Genomic DNA, 26,774 nt, shown 5'->3' with positions numbered 1-26,774 from the left:
ATATCGCTGCTTGAGAAATTCTTCTCTCACGTTCAATTATTCCTATTTTATCCTCTCTTTCTCCCTCTCCCCCTCTTTCTCTCTCTCTCTCTGTCCGTCTTTCTCTCTCCCTCTCTCTATCAAACTTCCCCCTCTCTTTCTCTATCTTCATCTGTCCCTTACTCCCTCTCCCTTTCTATATCTTCCTCTTTCTCTCTCCACCTTCTCATCGTTCTCAAAATACAAATATCATTTAGTCAAATTGTGTATGATATGTACTAAGAATTAGGGTTTTTGCATTATATACATGGATTAAATGTAACTCTATTTCTGATGAGCTTATACAGTGGCTGTTGCTGGGATCAACAAAATTTAGAAGTAACGAGTGAAAAATTATATATCATACTCACTGTTTGCCTAGATCCTGCTAAATGCGAAATGAATCGTGGAATGAGGCGTCGAGTCCTCTCCTCAGAAATAGTTATCCAATTATAGCCGAGCTGAAAGGATTCACATATAATCTTACACAGTTCAACTAAAAGTAACTGGCAACAAGTGACATAAGAGGTCTCTTCTAGAACGTGTTATAAAGGCGTTTACAATGTTTCTTTCGCAATATGAGGAGAGTTTGTCTCTGGGTCATGAATCCGGGTTGACAGATGTGAAAACATGCAGTGTGTCGAAGAAAATGATCTAGAAATCAATTTAATGCAAATTTCCTTTGCACAAGTCATGTGCTTCGTTCAATCGGATTCCATGTAGAACCAGAATGAAATAAAAGACATTAAAGGCTGCGTAAGTCTGTGATTCCCCGTCTGATGACGTGACACTTTGAGCGGATGATGCAATTCAGTTGGATCATAATTATTATGGTCCAAAAACGAAACCAGAGCAAAATACATATAAGTAGAACTAACGAATCAAACAAAAGAAAACATATTTCGATTTCGCTCATCCGTGAGTCGGTCCTGATGGACATTGTGATGCAAATGTAGGGCATTCCGCTCAACAAGTAGAAACCCTAGTCTGTTGCCAGAAACTACTTTGAATGACAATGGGGGAGGGAACTTCAATATATCAACTGCCATTGTATCTGAGTACTTTTGCCACAATTCAATCATTATTTAAAATCTACTACACTAGCGAATCTAGAGAATTCCAAATTTCATCAACTCAGCTCTCAATTAACTTAAGAAAAAGAGGATCATGGGGGACCAACGGGCACCGCTTAGGCATTGTTTTCTTTATAGAGGGAGCAAGTAGCTACAAGTGGTGCAGTGGGGCTTTAATTTGCAAAATAAACGCAAGCACTCAGATATAGCCCAATGCACGGCTATACTCGTCTTAATGATCAATATTTTGTGCAACTAGTACTTTTTCTCTTTACTAAATGTGGAACAAACTTACAATGATTCTTTTGGCTTATTAATGTTTCAACCATGGACCGTGCATGTTTATATATCGAAAATCTAATTGTGATGTATAATCTCAAAAGAAATTGAATATGTGTCTCTTTTTAATGTGGATTTGCTCAGGCGCGGATCCAGGGGGGGGGGGGGGGGGGCGAGCGGGCCTTGGCCCCCCCCCCCCCGCAAAAAAAAAAAAAAAAAAAAAAAAAAGAGAAAAAAGGAAAAGAAGCGAAAGGGAAAGAGGAGAGAAAGGGAAAGAAAGAAGAGGAAGAAGAAAAGAAAAGGGGGAAGAAGGAGATCGGGGGGCCAAAAGGGCTTTGCCTCCCAGGCTGCTGACCCCCCCCCCCCCCTTCCATAAAACAAATAAGAGAGAAGGAAGGAAAGGGAAAGGAAAGGAAAAGAGGAGATACTGGCGTACTGATAGGGGGGGGGGGGGGGCCTTAGTGGAAATCAAATTCAAACGTGGTTTATTTCTAATTCCAGAACGGTGGATTACAAATAATGCTGAAATGACATCATTTCCGAGATTTTTTCTCACTTTTTAGTAAATTATACGTTTGTATGTGTTTGTTGGAAAATGACAAATTCCTAAATTTGCAGCCAGGCAAGAAATATGATTCTCGAGATTCCTACATGTCAGGGCCCGAGGTACGGCGGGGATCGGGAGCCTCGAGCTCTCCCCCCCCCCACACTTTTTTTGAAAAAGTATATTAAAGAGAAACAAAATAGAATGAGAGCAAGAAAGAAAGAATAGTTAACTGCCAGTGTTAACAAATAATAAGGCATCAAAATGTGCTCATCTGACCGTGATTAAATGCCTAAAACCCCTAAGCTTCCGTGGGTTCTGCCCCTTGGATCCCACCAAGGGCCCTACGGCGGGCCCTTAGATGCTCATCTGACGGTAATTTAATGTCTAAAACCCCTGATTTTTTTTTTTTTTTTTGGGGGGGGGGGGGGGGGGCTCCGCCCCCTGGACCCAACGCCAAATAGTTACCTGCCAGTGTCACGAAATAATAAGGTATACAAAAAAAAATGCTCATAATGACCTTAATTAAACGCCTAAAACCTCTGAGCTTCAGGGGCCGGCTTCGCCGCCGCCCCAGACAAGGATTAACAATCGAGAACGGTACAGCGAATCATGTCTTCTTTCTCTCATAATCTTATGAAACGTGAAGCTTCCGCGCCTTGCGCAGGAGGGGGAACCTGAATTCAGACGAGGATTCAGAGGCGAGAACGGTAATACCAATCATTTATGATTTAATAAAACGTAAAAGCTTCCGCGCTTTGCGCGGGATGGAGAGGGGGGGGGGGAAACTTAATTCCGACGAGGATTATTTTCGAGAGCGGTACAACGAATCGTCTTCTTTCTCTAATGATTTTATGAAAATGAACCTGAATTCAGACGAGGATTAAGAGTCGAGAACTGAATAGCAAATCGTCTTTTTTCTCTCATAATCTTATGAAACTTTAAAGCTTCAGCGCTTCGCGCGGGAGGGGGGGGGGGGCCTGAATTCAGACGAGGATTAAGAGTCGAGAACGGTACAACGAATCACCTTCTTTCTTCAATAGTTTAATGAAACGTCAAAGCTTCCGCGCTTCGCGCAGGAGGGGGAGGGGGTAAACTAAATTCAGACGAGGATTAAGAGTCGAAAACTGTACAAAGAATTGTCTTGTTTCTGTAATGATTTAATGAAACGTAAAAGCTTCCGCGCTTCGCGCGGGAGGGGGGAGAATCTAAATTCAGACGAGGATTATTTTCGAAAACGGTACAACGAATCGTCTTTTTTTTCTAATGATTTACGGAAACTTAAAAGCTTCCGCGCTTCGCGCGGGAGGGGGGGGGGGGATCCTGAATTCAGACGAGGATTAAGAGTCGAGAACTGTTCAGCCAATCGTCTTCTTTCTCTCAAAATCTTATGAAACTTAAAAGCTTTCGCGCTTCGCGCGAGAGGGGGTCTGAATTCAGACGAGGATTAAGAGTCGAGAACTGTACAGCGAATTGTCTTCTTTCTCTAATGATTTAATGAAACGTAAAAGCTTCCGCGCTTCGCGCGGAGGGGGGAGGGGGGAAACTGAATTCAGACGAGGATTAAGAGTCGAGAACTGTACAACGAATCGTTTTGTTTCTCTAATGATTTAATGAAACGTAAAAGCTTCCGCGCTTCGCGCGGAGGGGGGGGGGGGGGGGGGGGGGAGAATCTAAATTCAGACGAGGATTATTTTCGAAAACGGTACAACGAATCGTCTTTTTTCTCTAATGATTTAAGGAAACTTAAAAGCTTCCGCGCTTCGCGCGGTAGGGAGGGGGTGGGACCTGAATTCAGACGAGAATTTAGAGTCGAGAACTCTACAACGAATCGTCTTCTTTCTCTAATGATTTAATAAATCCTAAAATTTTCCGCGCTTCGCGCGAGAGGGGAAAAACTAAATTCAGACGAGATTTATTTTCGAGAACCGTACAACGCGCCGTCTTCTTTTCCCAATAATGAAATGAAACGTCAAAGCTTCCGCGTTTCGCGGAGGAGGGAGGGGGAAATTCGCCCCTCCCTGCACCGCCCCCCCCCCCCCGCATCTCGTCACTGTTGGTCACCATTACGTATCAATATTTGGCTCGCATAATTTCTAATTTGGCCCCCCCCCCCCTAAGAAATCCTGGATCCGCGCCTGGATTTGCTAGTATTGAAGTGCCCGGCCCTTTAATGGCATATTGTTAAAACTTCCTCTTTCTCTCTCGATCTCTCTCCCATTCTTAATGCATCGGTCTCGCTCTTTTCCATCTCTCTGTCCCTCACTCTTTCATCGCTCTCTCTTCTCTCCCTCTCTCATTCTTTCCGTCTGCTCCCTCTTTCTTCCTTTCTCTGTCTCTCTCACACTCAAACCGCCAAAATAATATATTACGACGGTATGACAATATGACAAGAACAATCGCCCCAACGCAAAGGGGGATTTTTCGCCCTATCGCGCTGACATCAGTTGTTTTGAAAAGCCTGGAATGACTGGTACTTGCAATGCTGACAAGCTCAGTTCTCCCACTATTTGATGTTAATCAGTTTGTATATAAATAGCGAAGCATTCCGGAACTGACGCAGTTCTCACCTTGACAAACATGCTGTACGAACACTTAGATAAGGTGTTTATGCCAGAGCAACTTGCATTGTCTTCTCATCGGCATTTAACACTATAGAACCCCTTATCCTACTACAGAAACTTCAACATCTAAAAGTTCAGCCCTCTCTAGTGTAGCCTTTAGTCAAGGCACTCGTGCTGTTATTTCCCTAAACGCGCCTGAATACATAAACTAATCGCGCGACGACTGTGACCCGTGGGACGAGGTGCGTCAGCATGAAGCGGCTCGGTCCAGCGATCACTGTAAAGCCACACTGCGTTAGTCTAATTTCAGACCCTGTTCGGCAGACAAGCAGCGCGCGAGGCCTTGTCCAAAGGCTATCTCTATTGTGGCTGCAAAGACCTCCTCCATGAAAGGACACAGAAGGTCAAAGTCAACGGTGTTCTCTCTGACGAACTTATTACAACAATTGGTACCCCCACAAGGGTGTGTCCTCTCTACGACCCTGTTTACCCTTTACACCAATGACTCTATGTCAAATACACCATCTGTTCCTATAATTAAATATGCAGATGATACAGTAATAGGATTGATCGAAAATGAAAATGAATTTGATTACAGAGCTTCCATTTCCATGTTCGAAAATTGGTGTAGGGAACACCCATTTACTGCTCAAATCGTTGTTGACGTAAGGCAAAAGAAATGTTTTTGTTCAACCCATTGACAGACCTGCATACTTAAATGATGATATCATTGAGAAGGTTGAAAGTTGTATATATACATAGGCACATAAATCGACAAAAGCTGTCTTGGGAAGACAAGTCAAAGTACACTCTAACAAAATGCAACCAGCGTATGTATTTTCTTAGAAAGTTAAAGTACTTTCATGTGAACAATAGAATTATGTTTCTCTTTTACCAGTCGATCATTCAGAGTACTATCACATTTGATTCCAATATCTGGTTTAATAATGCAAAGCGAAGAGACAAACAAAAGCTGAGAAGAATTGTAAAACAAGCCAGCAAAATAATGAACCATACTGCTGAAGATAATTTTATTATGTGCAAAGTGTATTTGTATAGTTTCTTGAAAAAATGAATTATGTATGAAATCAAATGTAATATCTTTGTTTACCTTTCTGTTGGAAATGAAATAAATATGAATATGAATATGAATATGAATATGAAAAGATGAAGATAGATAGATGAAGTCTGTGAGGAAAGAGTAGTATCTAAGGCCCTATCCATTATGTCTGATCCAACCCACCCCCTTAATGACCAGTACATACACCCGAGAAGCGGACGAAGATTGAGATCTGTAAAAGCAAGAACTAGTCGCCAAATTAATTCATTCATTCTACTTTCCATAAGAGTTATTAATGAAATTCAGTAGAGAGAAGAGTTCTAAACGAAGACAAGAACGGTAGAGAATGTGAAAACTATGTACCGGTAAAATACCTTGTAGACATGTTACACGAACGTGATTTTTTAGTATACCGTACTTAGTTATACTGTTGTACCCCTTACTGTTTTACCATATCAAGGAATAATTAGAAAAAGTTAAAATACCTACTTCAGATTAGAGAATATAAGAATAAAAGAAAATGGAGGGTATATAAGAAGAGAGAGAGAGGAAGAAGAAGAAGAAGAAGAAGAAGAAGAAGAAGAAGAAGAAAAAGAAGAAGAAAAAAAAAGAAGAAAAAGAAGAAAGAAAGTAAAAAGTATATTTATCATGATCATGTATATTGAGTGTATACTCAAAACAGGGCCTTGAGACTAAATCAGAAGCGAGGTTGAACATATTTCAGACAAACATGAACTGTGTGTTTATTGTGAAGAAAAAAATACAATTCACATGTATTTAGTTACTGTCAATTATATGTTGTACTTGTGAAATTACTGTGAAGCAAGATTGTAAATGTAAATATGAACAATTATCCTCCATGGACAAAATAATTGAACAACATAATTTCAAATGAGAGCCCCAGCTATAAAATGTAAACAACAACCCCCCCCCCCCCAAAAAAAAACAAAAACAACAACAACACTATAATAATGAAATAATAATAATAATACATCAATCATTTCAGATTGAAGTTTTTTATATGAATATCTTGTCAGCCTCTACACTTCAAATGTTTGATCACCAAGAGGAATTATTATTATTTAAATTCTTAACAACTGCAAAACATTATTTCTTAAACTATTCATTTATAATAACATATTTCAACAAGACAATATAATCAACACATGGCTGTTTTGCATTGTGGTCCTGTAACATATCATACAGTCCAGTGAGTTAACATTGAAAATAATAAGGCATACAGAGAAAATATATACTAATTGATGAACGAAATATCAATAAAAAGTGTACTTACAGTATGTACATATAATAAGTCATTTAATATGGAACTAAAATTAATTAAAAACAGAATATGAATATTTATTCATAATACATATATATAAATGGTTTGGAATTGTAGGGAGAAAAAATGACTCTAATTAAATATGAATAAGAGTAAAAGTTGAATTTCAATGATTTGAAAAGGGTTGTATACATTTGTATTATCAGAGTTGAATATATGTATACCTGTACATTAACAACTTTGTTCACCAGTATCCCTTCTTATAAATCTGTAAAGTTTAATTTTAGTAACACAATCCCTTAGAACGTTATATTGTCAATCAGAATATATTCTCAGGCAACTACTTTTTCTGCAGTAAGCATGCTATGTATGTACACGTCTAACTATAATAAGAACAAGTATTATAAATACATTACTACTAAAGTCAAATTAGTTAAAGTTTATATCTACTGTGGCAGCACATTTCATCCACTAAGAACTTAAAGGTCGTCAGTTTCCATGTGTAGTAGGTCATAATCCGCTGACACCAGACTTGGTGGAAATACTATTAATGGGTGTACATGTCTCGCACACAGCAAACAAATGTCTCATCAAGAAATTTTTTGTAGTAATCAAAAGAAATTTCACAGAGTAGTTATTTTGCAATTGATCAATTATAACATTCAACATGCATTTCTTATTTTCATCTGCCTTTTCATACATGAAAATATCACGTACGTCACACTAATTAATATTTATTTTGACTAATTAGCATAGGATTCCATAATTACACAATTTCTTCAAAAAATATCCTGCAAAGCCCTTTGAAGATTACCAGAAGAAAAAGGAGAATGAAAGGATCATAACAGTTACGGGTTCAGCTTTGAAATGACATACACACAATTTGCAATATTTTACTGAGTTTTACTAGGGGAGGACGTCTTTTTTTTTTTTTTTTTTAATTTTTTTTTTTACATCGTTTATAACATTTATGCAGAACAGTAACAAAAATAACCCTCAACCGTCTTGAACGTGCTCACCCGATTCCGAAGGCTCTTTTTGCTGCGTGTGTTTTCACGTCGGATCAGCTCACCATTGGTTCTGTACCTCTTCTCGCACTAGGAGCACGTGGGAAGCTTACTCCCAACGCGTTTACGCCTGGTAGACAGCATCTTCTTGCATTGCCCGCATTTATGGCGCGCGATCCCAACGTGTTTACTCATGTGTACAAAGAGGGCAAATTTAGAGGGATGTTTCTTCATACACTTGGGACACGCATAAGAACTCTCGTCAAAATGTGTTTTCATGTGGGTATACATGGATGTAGAGCTAGTAAATGACTCGTAACACTCAGAACATTGAAGATCATCTTCCTCAGGGTGTGCCGACTTGGTATGACTCCTCAGATCTCGCTTGAAATTGAATCCCTTATTACAGAAAGAGCACTGGAAGGGCTTCGGGGCAGTGTGTTTTCGCACGTGCTTATTCAGATTACTCTTGAAGTAGAATCCTCTGTCACACTTTGGACATGGGTGAGGTCTAGGGGCAGTGTGTCCTTCCATGTGTTTCTGAAGATTGTTATGAAACATGAATTCCTTCTGACATTCAGAACACTTGAAAGGCTTCTCACCGCTGTGTCCCCTCATGTGCTTCTCAAGAGTCTTTGCATACAGAAATTCCTCATCGCACTCGCCACATTTGTGATGTTTTTGGTGTTTCTTCATGTGCTTATCGCGAGACTCCTTATACATGAAAGCCTGATAGCACACAGAGCAGTCGTACTGCTTGACTTTAGAGTGGCTGTTAATATGCACTTTAAATGCTATTTCAGACTCGTATGACTTGTCACATGTCGTACACTGCCATCGCTTTCCGTGGTTGTATTCCTCCATATGCCTCACCAAATATTCTCTTTTCCAATATCCTCTATGACACTGTGGGCAATCATAACGCCTTAGACTAGCGTGAATTTTGAGGTGTCGCCGTAGGTCTCTCTTGCGTGTGAATTTATTATTGCACTCTGGGCATCTGAAATGCTTTCCAACTATATACATATGTCTTGTAAGTTCACATTCTGAAATGAACCCCCTGTCACATGAAGGCAAGAATATGGATATAGACCAGTGTGTTTTAATACCTTGTGTTTGTTAAGGTTATACGTACGAGAGTATCCTTTCGCACATATCGGACATATGAACATGGACCTTCCATTGCGGATTTCTATTCTTGGGGGCCTTTCTCCTTCCTCATCAGATTTAGAGGACAACTCTTCCTTACCCTTAGAACTCTGGCGAGGATGTTCCGCTACGACTGATCCATGAACAGGCAGATTTCTTTCTTGTGCATGCTCCTGAGCTTGAGTACACGAAGCAGAACAACAATGTTGATCTTTTTCTCTGTGTTTATCTTGATGTCTCCTTAAAAGAGATTGGGGGTAGAATTTCTCTTTACACTCAAAATATTTGTGATATTTGTCATCGTTATGGATTCTCAAATGTTTAAAAAGGAGAGCTTTGGAGGGTAATCCTGCAAAACAAGTCGAGCAGCGGGCTACTTCCTCTTCTTCACTCTGGTTCCTAAGAACTCTTGCAAATTGAGATATAGCAGCAGATCTTGACGTACCACCATAATATGGCAATGGATGCTCAATGCTCTGTACAGTATTTGCTCTGTATTCTCCAGTCTCTTGCTTCACGTCTCTCAATAGAAGCTTCCTGAGTTCTGATGGTGGATCAATTGGTGTCTTATGTGCACCATCTCCCACTGGAAGGTTGTTTGGCCTGCACAGATCTGTAAAGGAAATAACAATTATAATGTACATTTGTAAAGTGCAGACACTATGCAAAATATATTAAAGAACAATGCGAGAGCTCCTGAAGTGCTTAAAATGATTTCTCCTCCCTCTCTCTACTTTCTCTGTCACTCCCTATAGCTCTTTCCCATTCTCTCTCTCTACCTCTATTTCTTTCTTTCACTTTCTCCTCTCTCTCTCTCTTTCTCTCTCATTATTGCTATGTTGTTTGGCTGATCTTTCTACTGCAGATGTTTTTTCTCTTTACATTGAAAGTACCAAGATTCCAACCATCTTTAATTTAACCCCCACTCTTGTCCACATTTCGTCTGATTACATTGTGTATGGTTAACTGTTGTTTTTTAATACATGTAACTCTTTTAATCAACACGTTTGATCACTTTTATATAATTGAAAGTATTTGTATAAATATATGTTGCTTTTTGTTCTCTTGGGTAATACTCTCAGAGGCCTGTCGGGATATTGGAACGAGTGTGGGCATTTCTGAGGAAGCAGTGGATGGTCCCTTGCTGATGATGTCATTACTCGTTGCAGGATCGATCTTGAGGGGTAATCCAGGGGTGTGGTCGCCGGTGGTATTTACTGGTGGAGGGGGGGGGGGGGGGGGGGGAGATAACAGCCTGACTGGTGGTAGGAGTGGTAGAAGATGACTAAAATCCCCTATACTGCATTAAATTTCCTCCCTGTGTGCACATTTTAACTTTTTATACAATAAAGCAATAGTAGTAACAATCATGTCAAGAATATTAGACCCTCGAGTTGGTTGTGCACGGCCATGCATTATGGCTCAAGGCATTGGCACACAGAGGATTTTTTTTTATGTTGGGAACCGGGGTAAAATGCAATAAATTATTGAAAATTTATTGAATTTTCTTTGTTTTTTTAATTTATGGAAACTGCCCCCTATACCCTAGCTCCCGTTGCGTACAGTCATGGTTAGTGACAAAGCAATGGCCTCGTAACTGTGAGGCCCCAGGACAAAAACCGTGTCGATGTGCTATATTAGTGCCCTTTTGTAGGGCATTAATCCTAATTGCTGTCATTTATGACTTAAGGGCGTAGGTCCCCTAGTTGATAAGCATAGTAGCATACACATGCTTTAGCAGTCACGCAAAACACACAATGGCAAACTATTATTCAATAAAATCTGAGAATGTATACTATTATCTAGATCTATTATTCTAAAATTATTTTTAAAATCATTCCATAAATTGGGGTAAAAAATATATTCCACCGTTATGAGCGACAGTGTATATACAATTTCGCTCATAAAGGTGGAATATTTTTGTTCTTTACCCCCCTTCTTTTGAATAAAAGACAGCATAGGTAAAGGGTTCTAGTCTTAATCTAATATCTGGGATCGAAGGTAATATTTATTGTAATTCATCTACATATGTACAGTATAACATAATAGACAATAAATTTGACTGAGGAAATGCAAGTTTTGAAAGGGAAAATAATGAAGAAGGAATTAAAATAGAAAGGAAAATGGAAATAAGGTTTATGTTCAACTCTTTTGAACAGTTGGCTGCGTTATATATTCAGGCATATATTTTGATATTTTCTTAAAGGACTTTCGGAGCATGAGTCCGGCAACCATCTTTGCTCTTGCTGCTGCACAGGAAGCCCTCTTGCAAGCAGGATGGAAACCAGAGAGTGATGAAGACAGAAACAAAACGGTACCGACCTCTTTAGTCTTGTTGTAGCAAATTAGAACAATTGCCTGCAACCATAGCTCATGTGTGCTCAATGATCTATGTATGATGAGATATAACAATTTGAACCACACCATACTTTCCTCAATTCTTAAGAACCACCATTATCAACAACAACAAGATGAGAGTGGTAGCCAGGGGCGTCGCCAAAGGGGGGGGGGGGTGTGTGGGGGTGCGACACCCCTCCACCTGTCAGGATATTGTCGGTAAAATTGCGCTGCCGTCGGGAAAAAGAGAAAAGGGGGAGGGAAAGAGGAGAGGGAAAGGGAAAGAAAAGAAAAAAGAAAAGGAAAAGAGAAGAAAGAAAGGAAAAGAAAGGAAAGAAAGGAAAGAAAGTAAAAGAAAGGAAAGAAAAGAGAAGAAACAAAGAGAAAAAAAGAAAAGAAGGAGGAGAGGGAAAAAAGGAAAAGAAAGAAAAGGGGGAAAAAAGGGGGGAAAAAGGGGGAAAAAAGAGTAAAAGGGAAACAAAAGAAACGGGGGTGAAAGATAGGAGAGAGAGGAGAGGTAAAAGCCTGAGAGAGGAGGAGTGGGAGTAAAAGAGAGAAGGGGGTTGTTGAGTGGAGTCGTCTTGTCGAGGGAGCAAGAAAGACACGGGTAAATATGTTGCTATGTCGGGTTAGCTGTGTCGGTATTCTTGCTCGATTATCGTGTACTATATCAATGCAGAAGTTTGAAGTCGGTGAGATGTATATTGTCGGTCGGCCGACAAGTTTTTTTTCCCTACGAACTGTGACTTTTTATCCGCTGTGACGACTTCGAGAGTGTCCACAACTACAATACTTGTATTTTCTCGAAGTTTCACTTTCCTATAATATCAGCTAAAGAAATCAGAGGTTTAAAATTTTCGGGGAAACTAAATTCAAAGAAGGTTTAAGAGTCAACAACGGTACGACGAATCGTCTTCCTTTCTCTATAATTATTGTGATGAAACGCCCCCCAAAAAAATCCGCGCTTTGCGCGGAAGGGGAAAACTTCATTCAGACGAGTCGAGAACGGTACAACGAATCGTCTTCTTTCTCTAATATTTTAAGGAAACGTCAAAGCTTTCGCGCTTCGCGCTAATGTGGGAAACTGAATTAAGACAATTAGGGCTTATTAAGAGTCCAAAACGGTACAACGAATCGTCTTCTTTCTCTAATTATTTATTGAAACGTCAAAACCTCCGAGCTTCGCGCGGAAGTGGGACAACTGAATTCAGATAAGAATTAAAAGTCGAAAACGGTAAAAACGAATCGTCTTCTTCTCTAATAATTTAATGAAACGTCAAAGCTTCCGCGCTTCGCGGGAGAGGGGGGGGGAACTGAATTCAAATGAATAGGGAGTAATGAGAGTCGAAAACGGTACGACAAATCGTCTTCCTTTCTCTTTATTGTGATGAAACGCCAAAAATTCCGCGCTTCGCGCGAAGGGACAAAACTTCATTTAGACGAGTCGAGAACGGTACAACGAATCGTCTTCTTTCTGTAATAATTTAATGAAACGTCAAAATTTTCGCGCTTCGCGCGAAGGGGGGAGCTTCATTCAGACAAGGATTTAGAGTCGAGCAAGGTTCAACGAATCGTCTACTTTCTCTAATAATATAATGAAACGCCAAAACTTCCGCGCTTCGCGCGGGTGGGGGAAAAACTGAATTCAGACAAGGATTAACAGTAGAGAACGGTACAGCAAATCGTCTTCTTTTCAAACTAATTTAATGAAACGTCAAAGCTTTCGCGTTTCGCGCGGGAGGGGTAGGGGGACTTCATATAGACAATGATTAACAGTTGAGAAAGGTACAATAAATTGTCTTCTTTTCCTAATAATTTAGAGGCCTATCACCCACACCCTCTAATGAGCGCTTTTTCAGTGATTCGCTTGCTCGCTACCGCCCTCTGTAAAATAAAATCCTAGCTCCACGCCTGCATTAAAATATATCAGCTATACGATGCTGACTTAGTTGACGAAATAATTCGTATATTTATGTCGTCGAGGAAAATGACCATTTGCGCATATATAAACTATAGATAGTCCATAGGAAAAAAACAATTTAGCCTTCGGCCCCGGGTTTATAGTGTTAACTTTGGAGATATTGGACATTTATTTTTGTCGGTAATTGGTCGCTAGTTTTGTCGGTTATCGTTGGCCTCTACACCCCCCCCCCCCACTGAAAAAGGTCTAGCGACGCCCCTGGTGGTAGCAACATGCCAACATCGGCTACATTATGTTGATAAACATGTATGTGGTTACTATTAAGACTTGGGTTTCTGGCTATCCCCGGGCCCTAGTTGGTGTAATTTCCTACTTCTTTTGTTTCTATATGTGTTTTAGGGCTGCTTTCTTTGACTCCCTGAACAGTTGCATTTGTAACACATGCAATTTTAGCCAAAACAGTCAGTAGCCACCAATAAGACAGAAAAAATACTTTGTGCAACACAAAAATCACCCATATCTGGTCTTGATTAGCTCCATGACAATCCTTCTAAGACCAGTATATATTAATCCTGCTCTGAAAAGGTTAAGTAATCTTGAAGCTTTTGGTTTATCTACTCCAAGACAAATACAATGTGGCACGGGGAAATCATTTGTGTTGCATTTGAAGAGTTGAATCAATGAGATGAATATGAACAGTGTCATATATATTTCATTTATTTGTTTGTGTTTTGTGTCAGACAGGGTGTGGCCGTTGGGATGGGTATGGCAGACTTGGAAGAGATCGTGAACTCTGGTCAGACTCTCAGAGAAAAGGTTTGTCGCTAATGATATTAATGATAATGTTAATAATATGAATAATGATGATGATACGATGACAGCACTAATGATAATAGTATTGTTAATATCAAGTATAGTGATGATAATTCAAGAAGAATGATGATGCTGCTACTACTACTACTACTACTACTACTACTACTAAAATAACTAACATTAATAACAACAATGTCTATGGAATGCTCTTCCACTGAAAATCCAATTAGCAGGTTCCCTAGGAACATTTAAAACAAGTCTAGAAATATACACAATCTCCTAATTAAATTGATAAGTTGACTTTTTTCCTTCTAAACAGGGGAAAGTGTTATTTCCAGGGGTAAATTTTCATTTGGTACTTCTTTTTTTTTGGGGGGGGGGGAGGGGGGGGGGGTTGTGGTCTAGGATGATAGTCCAGAGGCCCTAGTTCTATCTAAGATGATAATAATAATAGTACTAATTTGCAACATTCATATAGCGTTTAATACCATGTTTCTAAGTGCTTATTAATACATGTATAACAGGAATGAGAGAGAGAGAGAGAGATCATAAACGTTACGAGAAGTTCATAACTACTAGTACCGGTACTAATACTGATTGAATAAAAAGAAAGTTTTAAGAAATCTTTTAAACGTAGTGTGGTGGAGGCTTCACGGATGTAGATGGAAAGGATCACCATGTCGGGTCAGGGCACGGGGTCTGCAAGATGCTGGACATGGTACATAACTGTTATTCTTACATCATTTCTACCCATGCAGGACTACAAGAAGATTAGTCCATACTTTGTCCCGAAGGTTCTTCCAAACCTTGCCGCCGGTCACAACCTGAGAGTGAGTTAATACTTATCTTAATTTAGATTTGGAGAGTAGGTTGAGTTCTGGAAAAGGTAAAAAAATAATTTGTGAGCTTTTTGTTCATTCTTTTTATGTTAGTTTGGAAGAGTATCATAGCAATAAAATGTCCGCTGATAAGGACGGCTCTTCAAATGCCCTCGTAATCGAAATATGCCAAGTCACAGCTAAAGGTTGTGGACCACAACTTTCATGCCACATGTTTGTGTAGTCCCATTTACACATTTCTATGTACAGTGCTTGTGACTCATAGCAAGACCGAGCCAAATTCTTAACACTTTGATGATTCCAATATCTATGTGGTACATGATCAACCTTTCCAATCACTTTCACATAGTTTCTTTCACATTGCAATTGCATGACCAGAACTTAACATTATTTTTAACCTTTTGAAGACTGGAATTATTAAGAACTAACTTGACCTCTTCTTCTTTAAAATGGCAACAATGATAGTTTTCTTTTAGTTCTGTATTGTAATAACAAGTCTGTTTTATCTGAAAACAATATACAGTGCGTCCCAGAAAAAACGAAACCGAGAAGTATCGATGTTTTATCATAACTTAATCACAACCATAATTAATGAATGATACATATTTGGAAAGCTTAGAGTCTCCTCTTTCAGTTGATGCTACTCACGTGATGTATATTCACGCATGAGCGATTAAAAGCAATTTGAAGGAAGGAAACCAAAAAGACATTTGGCGGGCGGTATCTAAATTTCGAAGAAAAATTCACATTTCTAGAAAGTTGAGTTTCTGCCCTTTCATATGACACCTCAAACAGGAAAAATGAGCGAGGAATAACAAAGTTCTGTTTGTTTAAAGTAGCCCTTACATTTTCATAATTTTAACAAACGAATTCGTTTTCACTGGGTGCCTGCGGTAGCAAAAAGCAGATTTGACAAAAGACTTAACTCCGTTTCGTTGACAATCAGCCATGCATGAAGACTCTCGTCTACGGCTGATTGTCAACGAAACGGAGTTAAGTCTTTTGTTAATTTCGTTTATTGATACGGCAGGCAGCCAGTAAAAACGAATTCGTTTAATAAAATTATGGAAATGCAAGCACTACTTTAAACAAACAGAACTTTGTTATTCCTCGCTCATTTTTCCTGTTTGAGGTGTCATATGAAAGGGCAGAAACTCAACTTTCTAGAAATGTGAATTTTTCTTCGAAATTCAGATACCGCCCGCCAAATGTCTTTTTGGTTTCCTTCCTTCAAATAGCTTTTAATCACTCATGCGTGAAATATGCATCATTCTGAGTAGCATCACATGAAAGAGGAGACTCTAAGCTTTCCAAATATGTATCATTCATTAATTATAGTTGTGACTAAGTTATGATAGAACATCGATACTTCTCGGTTTCGTTTTTTCTGGGACGCACTGTACATGGAGAAAAAAAATATAAAATGAATAAAACAAATTGCAAATGTTCAATTTCAATTTCAATTTCAATTTATTCATGTTTCCAACAAAACATTACAAATCAATTATAAGCTTTTAAAACAAATGTAGAAATAAATGTTGGAAATAGAGGGGTCCACTAAGGTCCACTAGTAACTCAATTAACAAGTCCGTAACTACAAAAGGAACTACAACATCGGGGGGGGGGGGGGGTGGAGGGGGATGTCAACAGAGACGAGGATTGGACAAGAAAATGCTTTAAATAACAAGGACAGAAGAACACGCACGGTCATAATACAAAGAGAGTAGACTGCCTAAAAGAAGTTAGAGATCGGGGGTACAGAAAGTAATACAAAATGATGAGCTGCATGTGGGGTTGAGAAGAAGATGAGGAAAGAGAAATGCTTATTAGAAAGGAGATAAGAATGAGAAGGCACAATGTAATATATCAAATTACATTTTGAGTCAGTGAGTGGAGAATGACGATGTCATATACTTCATTGAGGTTTATAATATTGTAATAAAAACTTTTTTTTTCTTTCTTAAAGTTGATACTCTAAGACAATCCCAAATACTGAGATAATTACATAAATAGAAAGCTTTTAACCCCCATAATAACACCAAATGGTGTCCACCCGACAAAACAAGTTTAGAATAATGAATTTATTCGAGTAAACTCTACCAAAATATCTAAGTCTGAAACCCGGAAGTGCACGAAGAGTCGGGCCTCTATCCGTGACGTCACGAACGGGAGTCATGGGCTCAGTGAGAGTGAATGGCAGTGATATCCCTACGTAAATGCTATCCTGTCAGAGCTTAGATTTGTTGTTGTTAAGGAGTATATTTGATGGATTTTCTGTTTTCATTTGAATGAAGAATAACGAAGCAACATTTTCCAGTCGCTGATTTCTTTTTATATCCTCATATTCACCTATTTGGTAGAGATTTAAGACGAGTTTAGGAATTAAAGTTAAATCGTGCACTTATGAATAGGCGGATGCATTATATTGTCATCAGATGTACATGAGCAGTTTTGTAAAACTAATAGGTCTAGAACTATGATAGTACTTATCATAGATGTGTGTGACTGCCTCAAAAAAGGATACAGTACCAGTTAAACATTTTATGTTGTAAAATATCAAACTTGAACGAGATCATGCAAGCGCGCTTCCTCTATAATATTTTGGCGAGTGATGCGGCTCTTGCATGAACGTTCGTGAAGCGAGCAGAATCGGGAGGTAAGACCAAGCCGCTGCTCTAGGCGCTGCTTGCTTGTGATGGAACGTACGTGCGCTAGTTATATGTTTATCGGCAATTGCAAGAGAATGAAAGCGACGTTGCCAGCTAAGAAAAACAACTAACAAAGACTTGCTCCTGACTACCGGTGTCAGAATTGGTAGATGAAGGATGTTCAGGGCCAAGGAAGGCGAAAGACATGGGGGAAAAGGAAGAAGAAACCATCGGGAGATCGCTTTAGTGTATGGTAATGAACTGTGCATGGGTAGACAGCTACTGTTCACTCCGTGCCTGGGCCGATTTCAACACCAAAACAAAAATTACATGGTGAAAATATCGACTAATAGCACATCGTTGGCATGTATATGTCATAATTTTAAAAAGGGGAATTGATATTAATACTATGAAGTACTAGGGAAAGGTAAAGAATTGTACATAGAATTATGATTTATTAGACTTTTCAGCCTTTGAAACAAAAATATGCAGAAAATCGTATCACTCTGCACATGTTTGCTATGGAACATCCGGGTACGTGAATATACTCTCTCCCGGACGTGAGGTCATAAATAGTAGACCAGCGCCGTGACTGATTTTCTATGCAAAGAGAGGCGGATATTTTAGACATTTCAATTGAGGATTTCGAGTAGACAGAATTTTTTGTGATATACTAAGTAATTGAAAAACTTAAAAATAACATATACTTGCCGTAGGTAACAAATTAAGGGACATTTATTTGCTTAGAGTATCAACTTTAAAAGTATTAATCGATGGAGCATTTTTTTTTATTTCACTACTTAAAGAATTCCAAAACTTTGGACCTTCATATATAAATATTCTTTTAGCTAAAAGGGTCCGCAAGAGAGGTAGGTGAAAATCGTCTAAATGTCTTGTGTGGTAATTATGAACTGAGCTATTTAAAAAAAACATTTCTTGAAAAACAGATGGCCACATATTATTTGTATAATGATACATAAATTGACCTAGTTGGATAATAAATATAAGTCTATTACCTTTAGTATCTTATTTTCAAAAAATAAAGAGTCTGTAAAGATCGAGTCAGGTCAATGGGACCTAACAAGTATTTTGCTCTTTATTTTGGGGGTTCTAGGTAAATATTTTATTTCAGCAAAATAGAATGTTACTTTTGTAAAGAGATATTGCAAGCTAGCATCCTAGGGAAGATTCACTTAACACCAATTTGAAATGCTGAATAGAACAATTAACATTAATATGTAATATTTTAAACCTGAATATGTTTATGCTCAGTCTTTGAGGCTAAAGCGCACCACTGTTATTGTCAATAAACTCTCTCCCCCAGGGTCCAAACCATAGCGTATCTACAGCCTGCACTACAGGGGCTCATGCGCTGGGTGATGCGTCACGGTTCATTCGTCACGGGGATGCCAACGTCATGAAAGCCGGAGGGACATTAGGATTGGCTGGAATTCGCCAGGTAAAAGAAGTATTTGGTATGAGTTCAGTCAGTGTCTTACAGCACTGTCGATCAAATGGTACAGCATGCAAGTCCCTGCCTGCCACTAGCTTCCTTTAGCAAGACATTAATCTTCATTTGCCACTCTTGACCCAGGTGAGGTATATGGGTACCCTGGGGAAGAAGTTCCTTATAAAGGCATCCGGTAACTTTGTCTTAGATCCTTTACAAAATCCTTGATTCAGCTCATGCTGCAATGATAACTATAAACCTTTAGGTCAGTCGGGAACCCCATGACTTTTACAAGCTGATCGCCTGTCTGATTATCAAGATATTTATGATTGAAAATCGAAATCAAATTTTGGGTTTGCCAAACGGTTTTCATAACACTACAGTCTATTGGGGAATACGAGTATGGTATTAAAACCGGTTACTCAAAGGTTTTTGCTTTTTTGAGGCACTAGATCCTTGATCATTTTGAAGCGCAATTTTTGTAGGGCTTCAATATAACACCGTAACACAGACACTGACACGTAGGGTCGTGCATCTCAGATCTAACATTGTTAAACGATCCCTTTAAAATGCTTAAGTTCCTTATCACGGCTACCACGCCAGGTTAAAATACTCTGTGTATCTCAGAATACTTTGATAATTTAACAGATGGTGCAATGTTAGTGTTTTTTCTTATTTTCTTAACACTGCAGAGCAAGGGCATTGAGCACAAAGTTCAACGACACACCTGCACAGGCATCGAGACCGTTTGACATGGAGAGGGATGGCTTTGTGATGTCAGAAGGAGCTGCTGTAGTGGTTCTGGAAGTAAGTTTTCACGACTCATACAACACTTGCTCAATTGTCTATTTCTTTAGACCTATTCAATTTTTAACTTGAGCCCTGAATTTGAAATGTTAGTGGGATGGTCAAGATCATCAGCAGATATGAATGTTGTCAAGATGTATTGTGGTGTTCATCAAGGTTACTTGCTAGGTCCCTTACCTAAAACTCAATCGCATCCATAAATCTATTCCTATATCTGTCATGAGATCAAGCTGAGAGCAATGTCCACGGAGGAAATCACCTGTCATATTCTCAATTTCAACCCTAAACTTAAAATGATAGTATAAATGATCAAGATTCTCAACAAAGGTATATGTTGTTTGGTGTTCCTCAAGGTTTCTTGCTAGCTAGTCCCTAACCCAAACCTAAAACCGAATTGCAACCCTATTCCTAATGCTTTTTAACGTAATCAAGCAGAGAGAAAATACCTTTTTAAAAGTTTATGATGGTAGATTTGCCACTGAATATGAATACTAATTTTAATTTTGTAATATTATTATTTGTATTTTAAAATGTTAACTTGAATTGGAGCACGCTAAATCAAGAGGTGCCACAATCCTGGCTGAAATCCTTGGTTATGGTTTATCAGGTAATACATATAATGAAAATTAAGCTTATGAGGGTAAAAGTATGAATATCAAGTTACTCATTTCTTTTCCTTGATTTCTTAATTATTCATACATGTAATTGCTTATTTTCAACAAATCCTGATCTGAAACTAATCTTCTTCAACCATTAAATTTGATCTTGTATTCACAAATTTGACATGCTTTAATACCCCCCCCCCCAGTACAAAAACATAATTTTAGATGTACAGACAAAGTGGTCACCTCTCTATAAAGGCCATCTTTCTACAGTGGCAATGTATTTTTGTCATCTTCAAGAACTAAACGTGTGTTGATTGTAGAACCTGTCCAGTAAGGCCACATGTCTGCATTTGCCTCAATAGACAGGTTTACTACGTAGCAGTTATATTAAAACACATCTATCAAGTACACACCTAGACTTACACATGGGAACTACGATTTCAGGAACTTTATGATAAAGAACATAAAGGAAATGTCTTTGAATTATAAAAGTTTAGCCCGATATAACCAATACAATTGAAAACCCATTTGCAGAAAATTACATGCTGATGTAACAAGATTTGATTTAACAAGATACTTTCTTGGGTACATTTAGTTTTGTTATAGCAAGGTCCCATTTTACTAATGCCTTCAGTATTCAGAAAGTGCTTTTTAGAAGAGCGGTTGATAACTGAAAACCAATTGCAGAAAGGACATGACGTGTATGTTATGAGCTGGCATATGTAGCTTCTTCTTTTTTGGGCGGTAAAAATATTCAACAAATTGGCTGTTTGAAGCCAAAAGGGCATTAATTTATGTTTTCAAGCATAGGCGTTAAAGATATAGACCGGTAGTGGTAAAATCGGGGTTCAATGGTTTTGGGTGGAAATATCCATTCAATATTGTTTAAATATTGCATTCAGAGGTTTAGATAGAAATATTTCAACCTAAATTATCTATCCAGGCCGGATTGATATGATAATTTACCAAATATATAAATTAGTAGGCAGTTTCCTGGCAAAATTTGTATCATCACGTATTAGTCAAAATATATTTTTTCACATGATTGGTAATAAGAGCTTCCATTTCATTTTTTGAGAGGCGGGCGTTTCCAAAACTGGTCTATACCTTTAACATATATTCAACAAATTTATAGCAGCTGAATTTTAAAGTTTTGGTATCACCCTACTTTATCATGTGACTTATTTTAAAGCTTATGTGATCTTTGCTCTGTCAGGTGATGCAAGTCACATGACCTCCCCAAGTGAGTATGGCATTGGATCTGAGCTGTGCATGCATAATGCTCTCTACGATGCCAAGCTGGGCCCTGTATGAGGACGTTACATACATCAACGCATGCGCACACGCAACCGCTACACCCACGGGTTGGAAACGTTCATCAAGATCATTGATGTAGCTGTGGGGGAGGGTCAAAGGTGGCATGGGGGCACCAACTCTGTAATCAATCGTCAACTTTGGAGAAAAAGAAGAAAGAAAGAAAAAGGGGGAGGGGGAAAAGGGAAGAGAGGGAAGTAAATGTCAAAAGAAGAAATTACAACACATCCTCCCCTACTGTATGACTATGAGCAGTTTTTTTGTCACAAGGGTTTTATCGCGAATTTACAACAAAATAATCTAAAATATTCCAGCAAGTAATGTCAAATGTCAAATTGACTAAAGTTAGTCCCGTTGCATGTCGCAAACGGCGTCCCATGCAGGGTCATGCAGCGCAGATTAAGACACCACTGATCGTAACGGGCACATGCATCAATAGATTATTTTTAATTTATTTCTCCCAAAATAATTATTGTAATAATTGTAACGAGTTCCTGATGCATGGAAAAGGATTTATTATTGAAAAGTATATAATCCGGAGGGGTCATGGCTTTACGCGGCTTTAACAACTCACAGATTTGTCCTTGAACCCTTGACCCCCGAACCTATCTTTATGTGAAAATATTGGCTCATACAGTAATGGCTTATAGATTGCGTTGTGATTGGGTTTCAGGTAGGGTTTGAGTTAGGGTTAGGAGTAGTTTTTGGTTCAGAGTTGAAGTTCATATTTTGGTGAGCGTAGGATTTTGGAACAGCAACTGTTGCTAAAACATATGTGTTGCATAACACCAAAAAAATCCTTGCGCATTAATATATTTGCCATTTTTAGACTGTTATGAACTGTTATGCTTTTTCCATTTCACCGTCATTCCACTGCATTTGGATCAGTATCCAAGATCAAATTCTAGATCAAAATCAACATCTTCAATAATAATCATAATAACAATGGGTTCTTGTATAGCTCTCATGTCTGTCCGACTTGACACTCGTGGCGCTCTAAGATTATTATCCCAGCTTTAGCATTAATTCAGATCTTTAGATAAAGATAATAATGGGTTCTTAATCGCTCATGTCAGTCAGATTTGACCCTCCTAGCGCTCCCGATTATTACCCTGGCTTTATAGCACGGCTGCCATTCGGCGCTCTAGCTTTTGAAGGAATAAATTCCTACCGATCGAGATCACACATTGTTTTAATTATCTTGAGATACCCAACACTGATTTTGTTAATTCCATCTCTGTATGTATCTGCGTAGGAGATGTCATTGAGAACATGGCGGTGAAGAAGCTCTTTGGTTCCCATAGCGATCATCTTCCAGCTGTATCCTCCACCAGGGGAGCAACAGGTCACCTCTTAGGAGCAGCGGGTGCACTGGAAGCCGTGTTCACCATGATGCCATTGGGCAGTATTGGTCCATATTGTGACGTCATTAAAACATCGTTATTTTTCTGGCGAATCTCTCGTATATATATCCCAGCTGCTATGGAGTTGGTTGTATTTTTATGAATCACCCGATATGTAGTTGACCTAAAACTTGTCCGGTGCTACATTAGTCGACATATTTGTGATTTTCTTTGAATTTCACCTTTAAAGAAATTTCATGCCTTTCGTCCACTGAAAGTGGTGTCGGAGGCATTTTGTTTTCAGGTTGTCCGTTTGTCTGTCCGTCCTTCCCACTAATCTTGTTATCACAATATCTCAAGAACCACTAGAGATACGAGGTTCAAATTTTTGGCGAGTAGGTCAATGGTTAAAGATCATAGAGACCCATTTCTGAAATTAAAGGTTTTATCCTTGTAATGGGCATTTCCACGGTAACGGAAGGACACTCAGACAAGATTTTTGAACTTCAGGTTCATACTGAAAGAAATGTTTTATTAGTATGTATTAAACTATGGGGAACAAAATGTGTTTCAGTCAAGTGGAAAGCTTCATCAACTTCACAAAGTTTGGATAAACACTAATTAACTGGAAAAACCATGTCCATTTTTATGTCCTTCCGTTACCGAGATAATTAATATGCACATTCTTAAACTACTTAACTATAATGACAATTTTTTGGGGGAGAATTAAAGGCACTTATATAGGTATTATATCTGTACTGTTTCACATCTTATACTAATAAAACAGTTCTTTTAGTATGAACCTGAAGTTCAAAAATCTTGTCTGAGTGTCCTTCCGTTACCGTGGAATTGCCCTAATAGCAATATTTTAAGAACCATTAGAGTTATTAGCCTCCCACTTGGTGATAGTATGTATCACCATAGGAGAGTAGGTCGAAGGTTACAGAGGTCAATTTCTGAATTAAATTAAAGGTATTTAGCCATGCTATTGCAATGTTAAAACTTGAAGACAATATTACTATTTAAAAAATACATTTTGGGGCTAGAAGGTCAAGATCATAGTCATCCATTGACATTTGATTATTGGCTGTTTGTTTTCATTGTATGTCACAAATAATTCTATCCATTTCCTATACTGAATTTAGGGTGGAGGCATATAGAAGACACAGCCGCATTAGTATTTTTTTTTAATTATCCTTTGATTCAAAATGTAAGGAATTGGAATATATACAGAAAGAGCTAAAGTTGAAGAAAATTTTAGAGTCAATTTTTAATGTAGTACATTCATTCATTCAAAATGGTTTATTCAAATACTTATCTTGTCGCCAAAAGGCTGAAGTGCGAAAGTTTACAATTACAGTACATTGTTATATCAAAATGTACATTAAAACATTGACAATAAAAAGACATTATTAGAGTATCATGAATAGAATAAAAGCAACTGCATAGAATGATCAAGAAATGGGCATTAAAATCAATAAGAAATGCTGAATTAAATAAGGTAAAATATGACTATAGAGGGAAAAGGAAACATCCAACAATGATGAAGGAGAGAGGGAGAGCGAGGAGAAACAAGAGGGGAAGGAAAGAGATTAAAAAAATAAGACATGAAGAGAGAAGAAAAGACGTGTGTGTGAGGAGAGAGATGGAGATAGACAGAGAGAGAGTAAAAAGGAGAGGGTAGAGAGAGAAAAAGGGAAGGATAAGTTAAAGGAGTGACACGAATATACAGCAGATGGTAACTTAAACAAGATGCAAGAAATAACATAATCCTCGATATAAAAATAAAAGTGTTATCTTAAAATACTAAAGGCACTATATTTGTTGTAATGATGTTGTAATATAATAGTACTATACAATTGACTAGAACAAATTGGAACAATATATCGGGCAGCCATTGCATAGATTTTCATTTAGTACTGTGATGAAATATGGAATTGCACTATCCCTTTATAGCATGTTTGTACATGCAGTATCAATAAAAAAATATAAAAAAATGGAATCATCATATTAGTACAGCATATTTTTATATGGCCTTACCTTATTATAATTGATCAACTAGAATGATCTTTCATATACATCACTGTATTTATATCATAAGTACATTTACAAGTAGTGTATAGGCTTGCTCAGATACGGCATGGTAAACATCAACAAAAAATACTTTAAGTGTAAATGAATGGAAACTGCGTGCAACAAAGTACTTGCACATATTCACTGAGCTCTGTATTATAAGATTGAGCAATGTAATGCATCTTACACTTTACGTCATAAGATACCGCCGCGGTTTTGCTGCGAGCTGACTGAGCCTCACAATGATATGAGAATATGAGCTAGTAACTCCCTCTTAACTACATGTATAATATAAAGATGGCAAAACCTTTTATCCTATTATTTTTCATGAATCTTTCCTAAAATGACTCCCTGTAAAGATTTGATGCATCTGTACAACTTTTTTTTTTTGCATTTTATTTTTATGTTTTTATGTTATTTATCACAAATATACAACGAGCAACTAGGAAACGACAGAAATGTAATAATCACATAATTTCAAAACATAAGCAATTTAATAAAAAATATCCCTATTACGGTATCTTTTTTATTACCAAAAAGCTATTTATGTGGAACCTGTGTATAAAGGCCACTCAAGGGAGACAAAAAAGCAAGCCTTTTATAGGCATGTTATCGTTATGTATAGACTGGCGTTCTTTCTTTTGTTATACAGGTGAAGCATGATAGACGATGAAGCTGTAAAATACATCATGTAAAATACTAGCTAAATGCTGTAAGATGTCTTTTTATATGGAGGTATAATAACGAATACATTTAGAGGCTCAAAAATAATTCAGATTGGTGTCCTAAAATTTATAGCACCATATTATTCGGAACCCAATATACAAACACGATATGACGGAAGATGATAAGCTAACAGGTCATAAACATTAAAAACGGATATCAAATCAACAAAATACAAAAATAGAAGCAGATTTCACAACATGGCAGTATAAAAGACATTAAAATATGCATATATCTACAAATGATGTTGAGATGAAAATACCAAAAAAAATAAGCATATCATTAATACTAAAAAAATGTAAAACAATATGATTATGCAATAGTATAAAGGCAACGCCATAATATAAATTTATGAAAATGACCCTGTGCTTCCAATATACATGTACATGAGTTAACATCAATATTATAATAACAGCAATCAAGCAATACATGAAAGCTGTCGGCAATCTGGTTGCTTACAAGCATTTATGCTTTCTTAGCAGTCAGGTTTAACCATCACATCACAAACAACTATAAGACGGCACTGACATGCGACCTTAGAACATGAGAGAAAACAGGCTAAACTGGTAAAATATCAAATTAATAACATAATTGAACATGAATATCACAAACTACAGATTTACCAGTGGAGAACGGATTAGAAATAACCATACTCAATGATTATTTATGTCTATAATATGTTGTTTATTCATCTTTATTAAAGAAAATGCATATAACATAATAATAAAGATGTTACATAAACCCAGGTCAGAGATTTGAATTACATTTGACGCATCTCATGCAGGGTAAAACAATTACAATACACAATAACAAAACGGAAAGAAAACAGTATAACAGAAAAGAAAACATTATATATATATATATATATATATATATATACACACATATACATTGCTGAAAGACTTGTTTATTGCACTATAGATAT

The 26,774-nt window shown here is 37.8% G+C and overlaps 1 protein-coding gene and 1 pseudogene across 1 annotated transcript; one reads left to right on the top strand and one right to left on the bottom strand.

Moving 5' to 3' along the window:
* Window positions 1-7,917: 7,917 nt before the first annotated feature.
* Window positions 7,918-8,691, bottom strand: LOC115921419 (oocyte zinc finger protein XlCOF15-like). Its single transcript, XM_030978888.1, has one exon. It carries the CDS (start codon window positions 8,689-8,691, stop codon window positions 7,918-7,920), a length of 774 nt encoding a protein of 257 aa, XP_030834748.1.
* A 2,497-nt stretch (window positions 8,692-11,188) lies between these two features.
* LOC576483 lies at window positions 11,189-25,789 on the top strand (annotated as a pseudogene).
* The last annotated feature ends 985 nt before the right edge of the window (window positions 25,790-26,774 follow it).

Source organism: Strongylocentrotus purpuratus, unplaced genomic scaffold, assembly GCF_000002235.5.
Source record: "Strongylocentrotus purpuratus isolate Spur 01 unplaced genomic scaffold, Spur_5.0 spur5_scaffold_1, whole genome shotgun sequence".
Taxonomy (NCBI): domain Eukaryota; kingdom Metazoa; phylum Echinodermata; class Echinoidea; order Camarodonta; family Strongylocentrotidae; genus Strongylocentrotus; species Strongylocentrotus purpuratus.
This window is presented reverse-complemented; position numbering and strand designations above follow the sequence as displayed.

Coding starts and splice junctions, on each gene's coding strand:
- LOC115921419 (XM_030978888.1), bottom strand. CDS start 8,691: ATGGAGGAATACAACCACGGAAAGCGATGGCAGTGTACGACATGTGAC.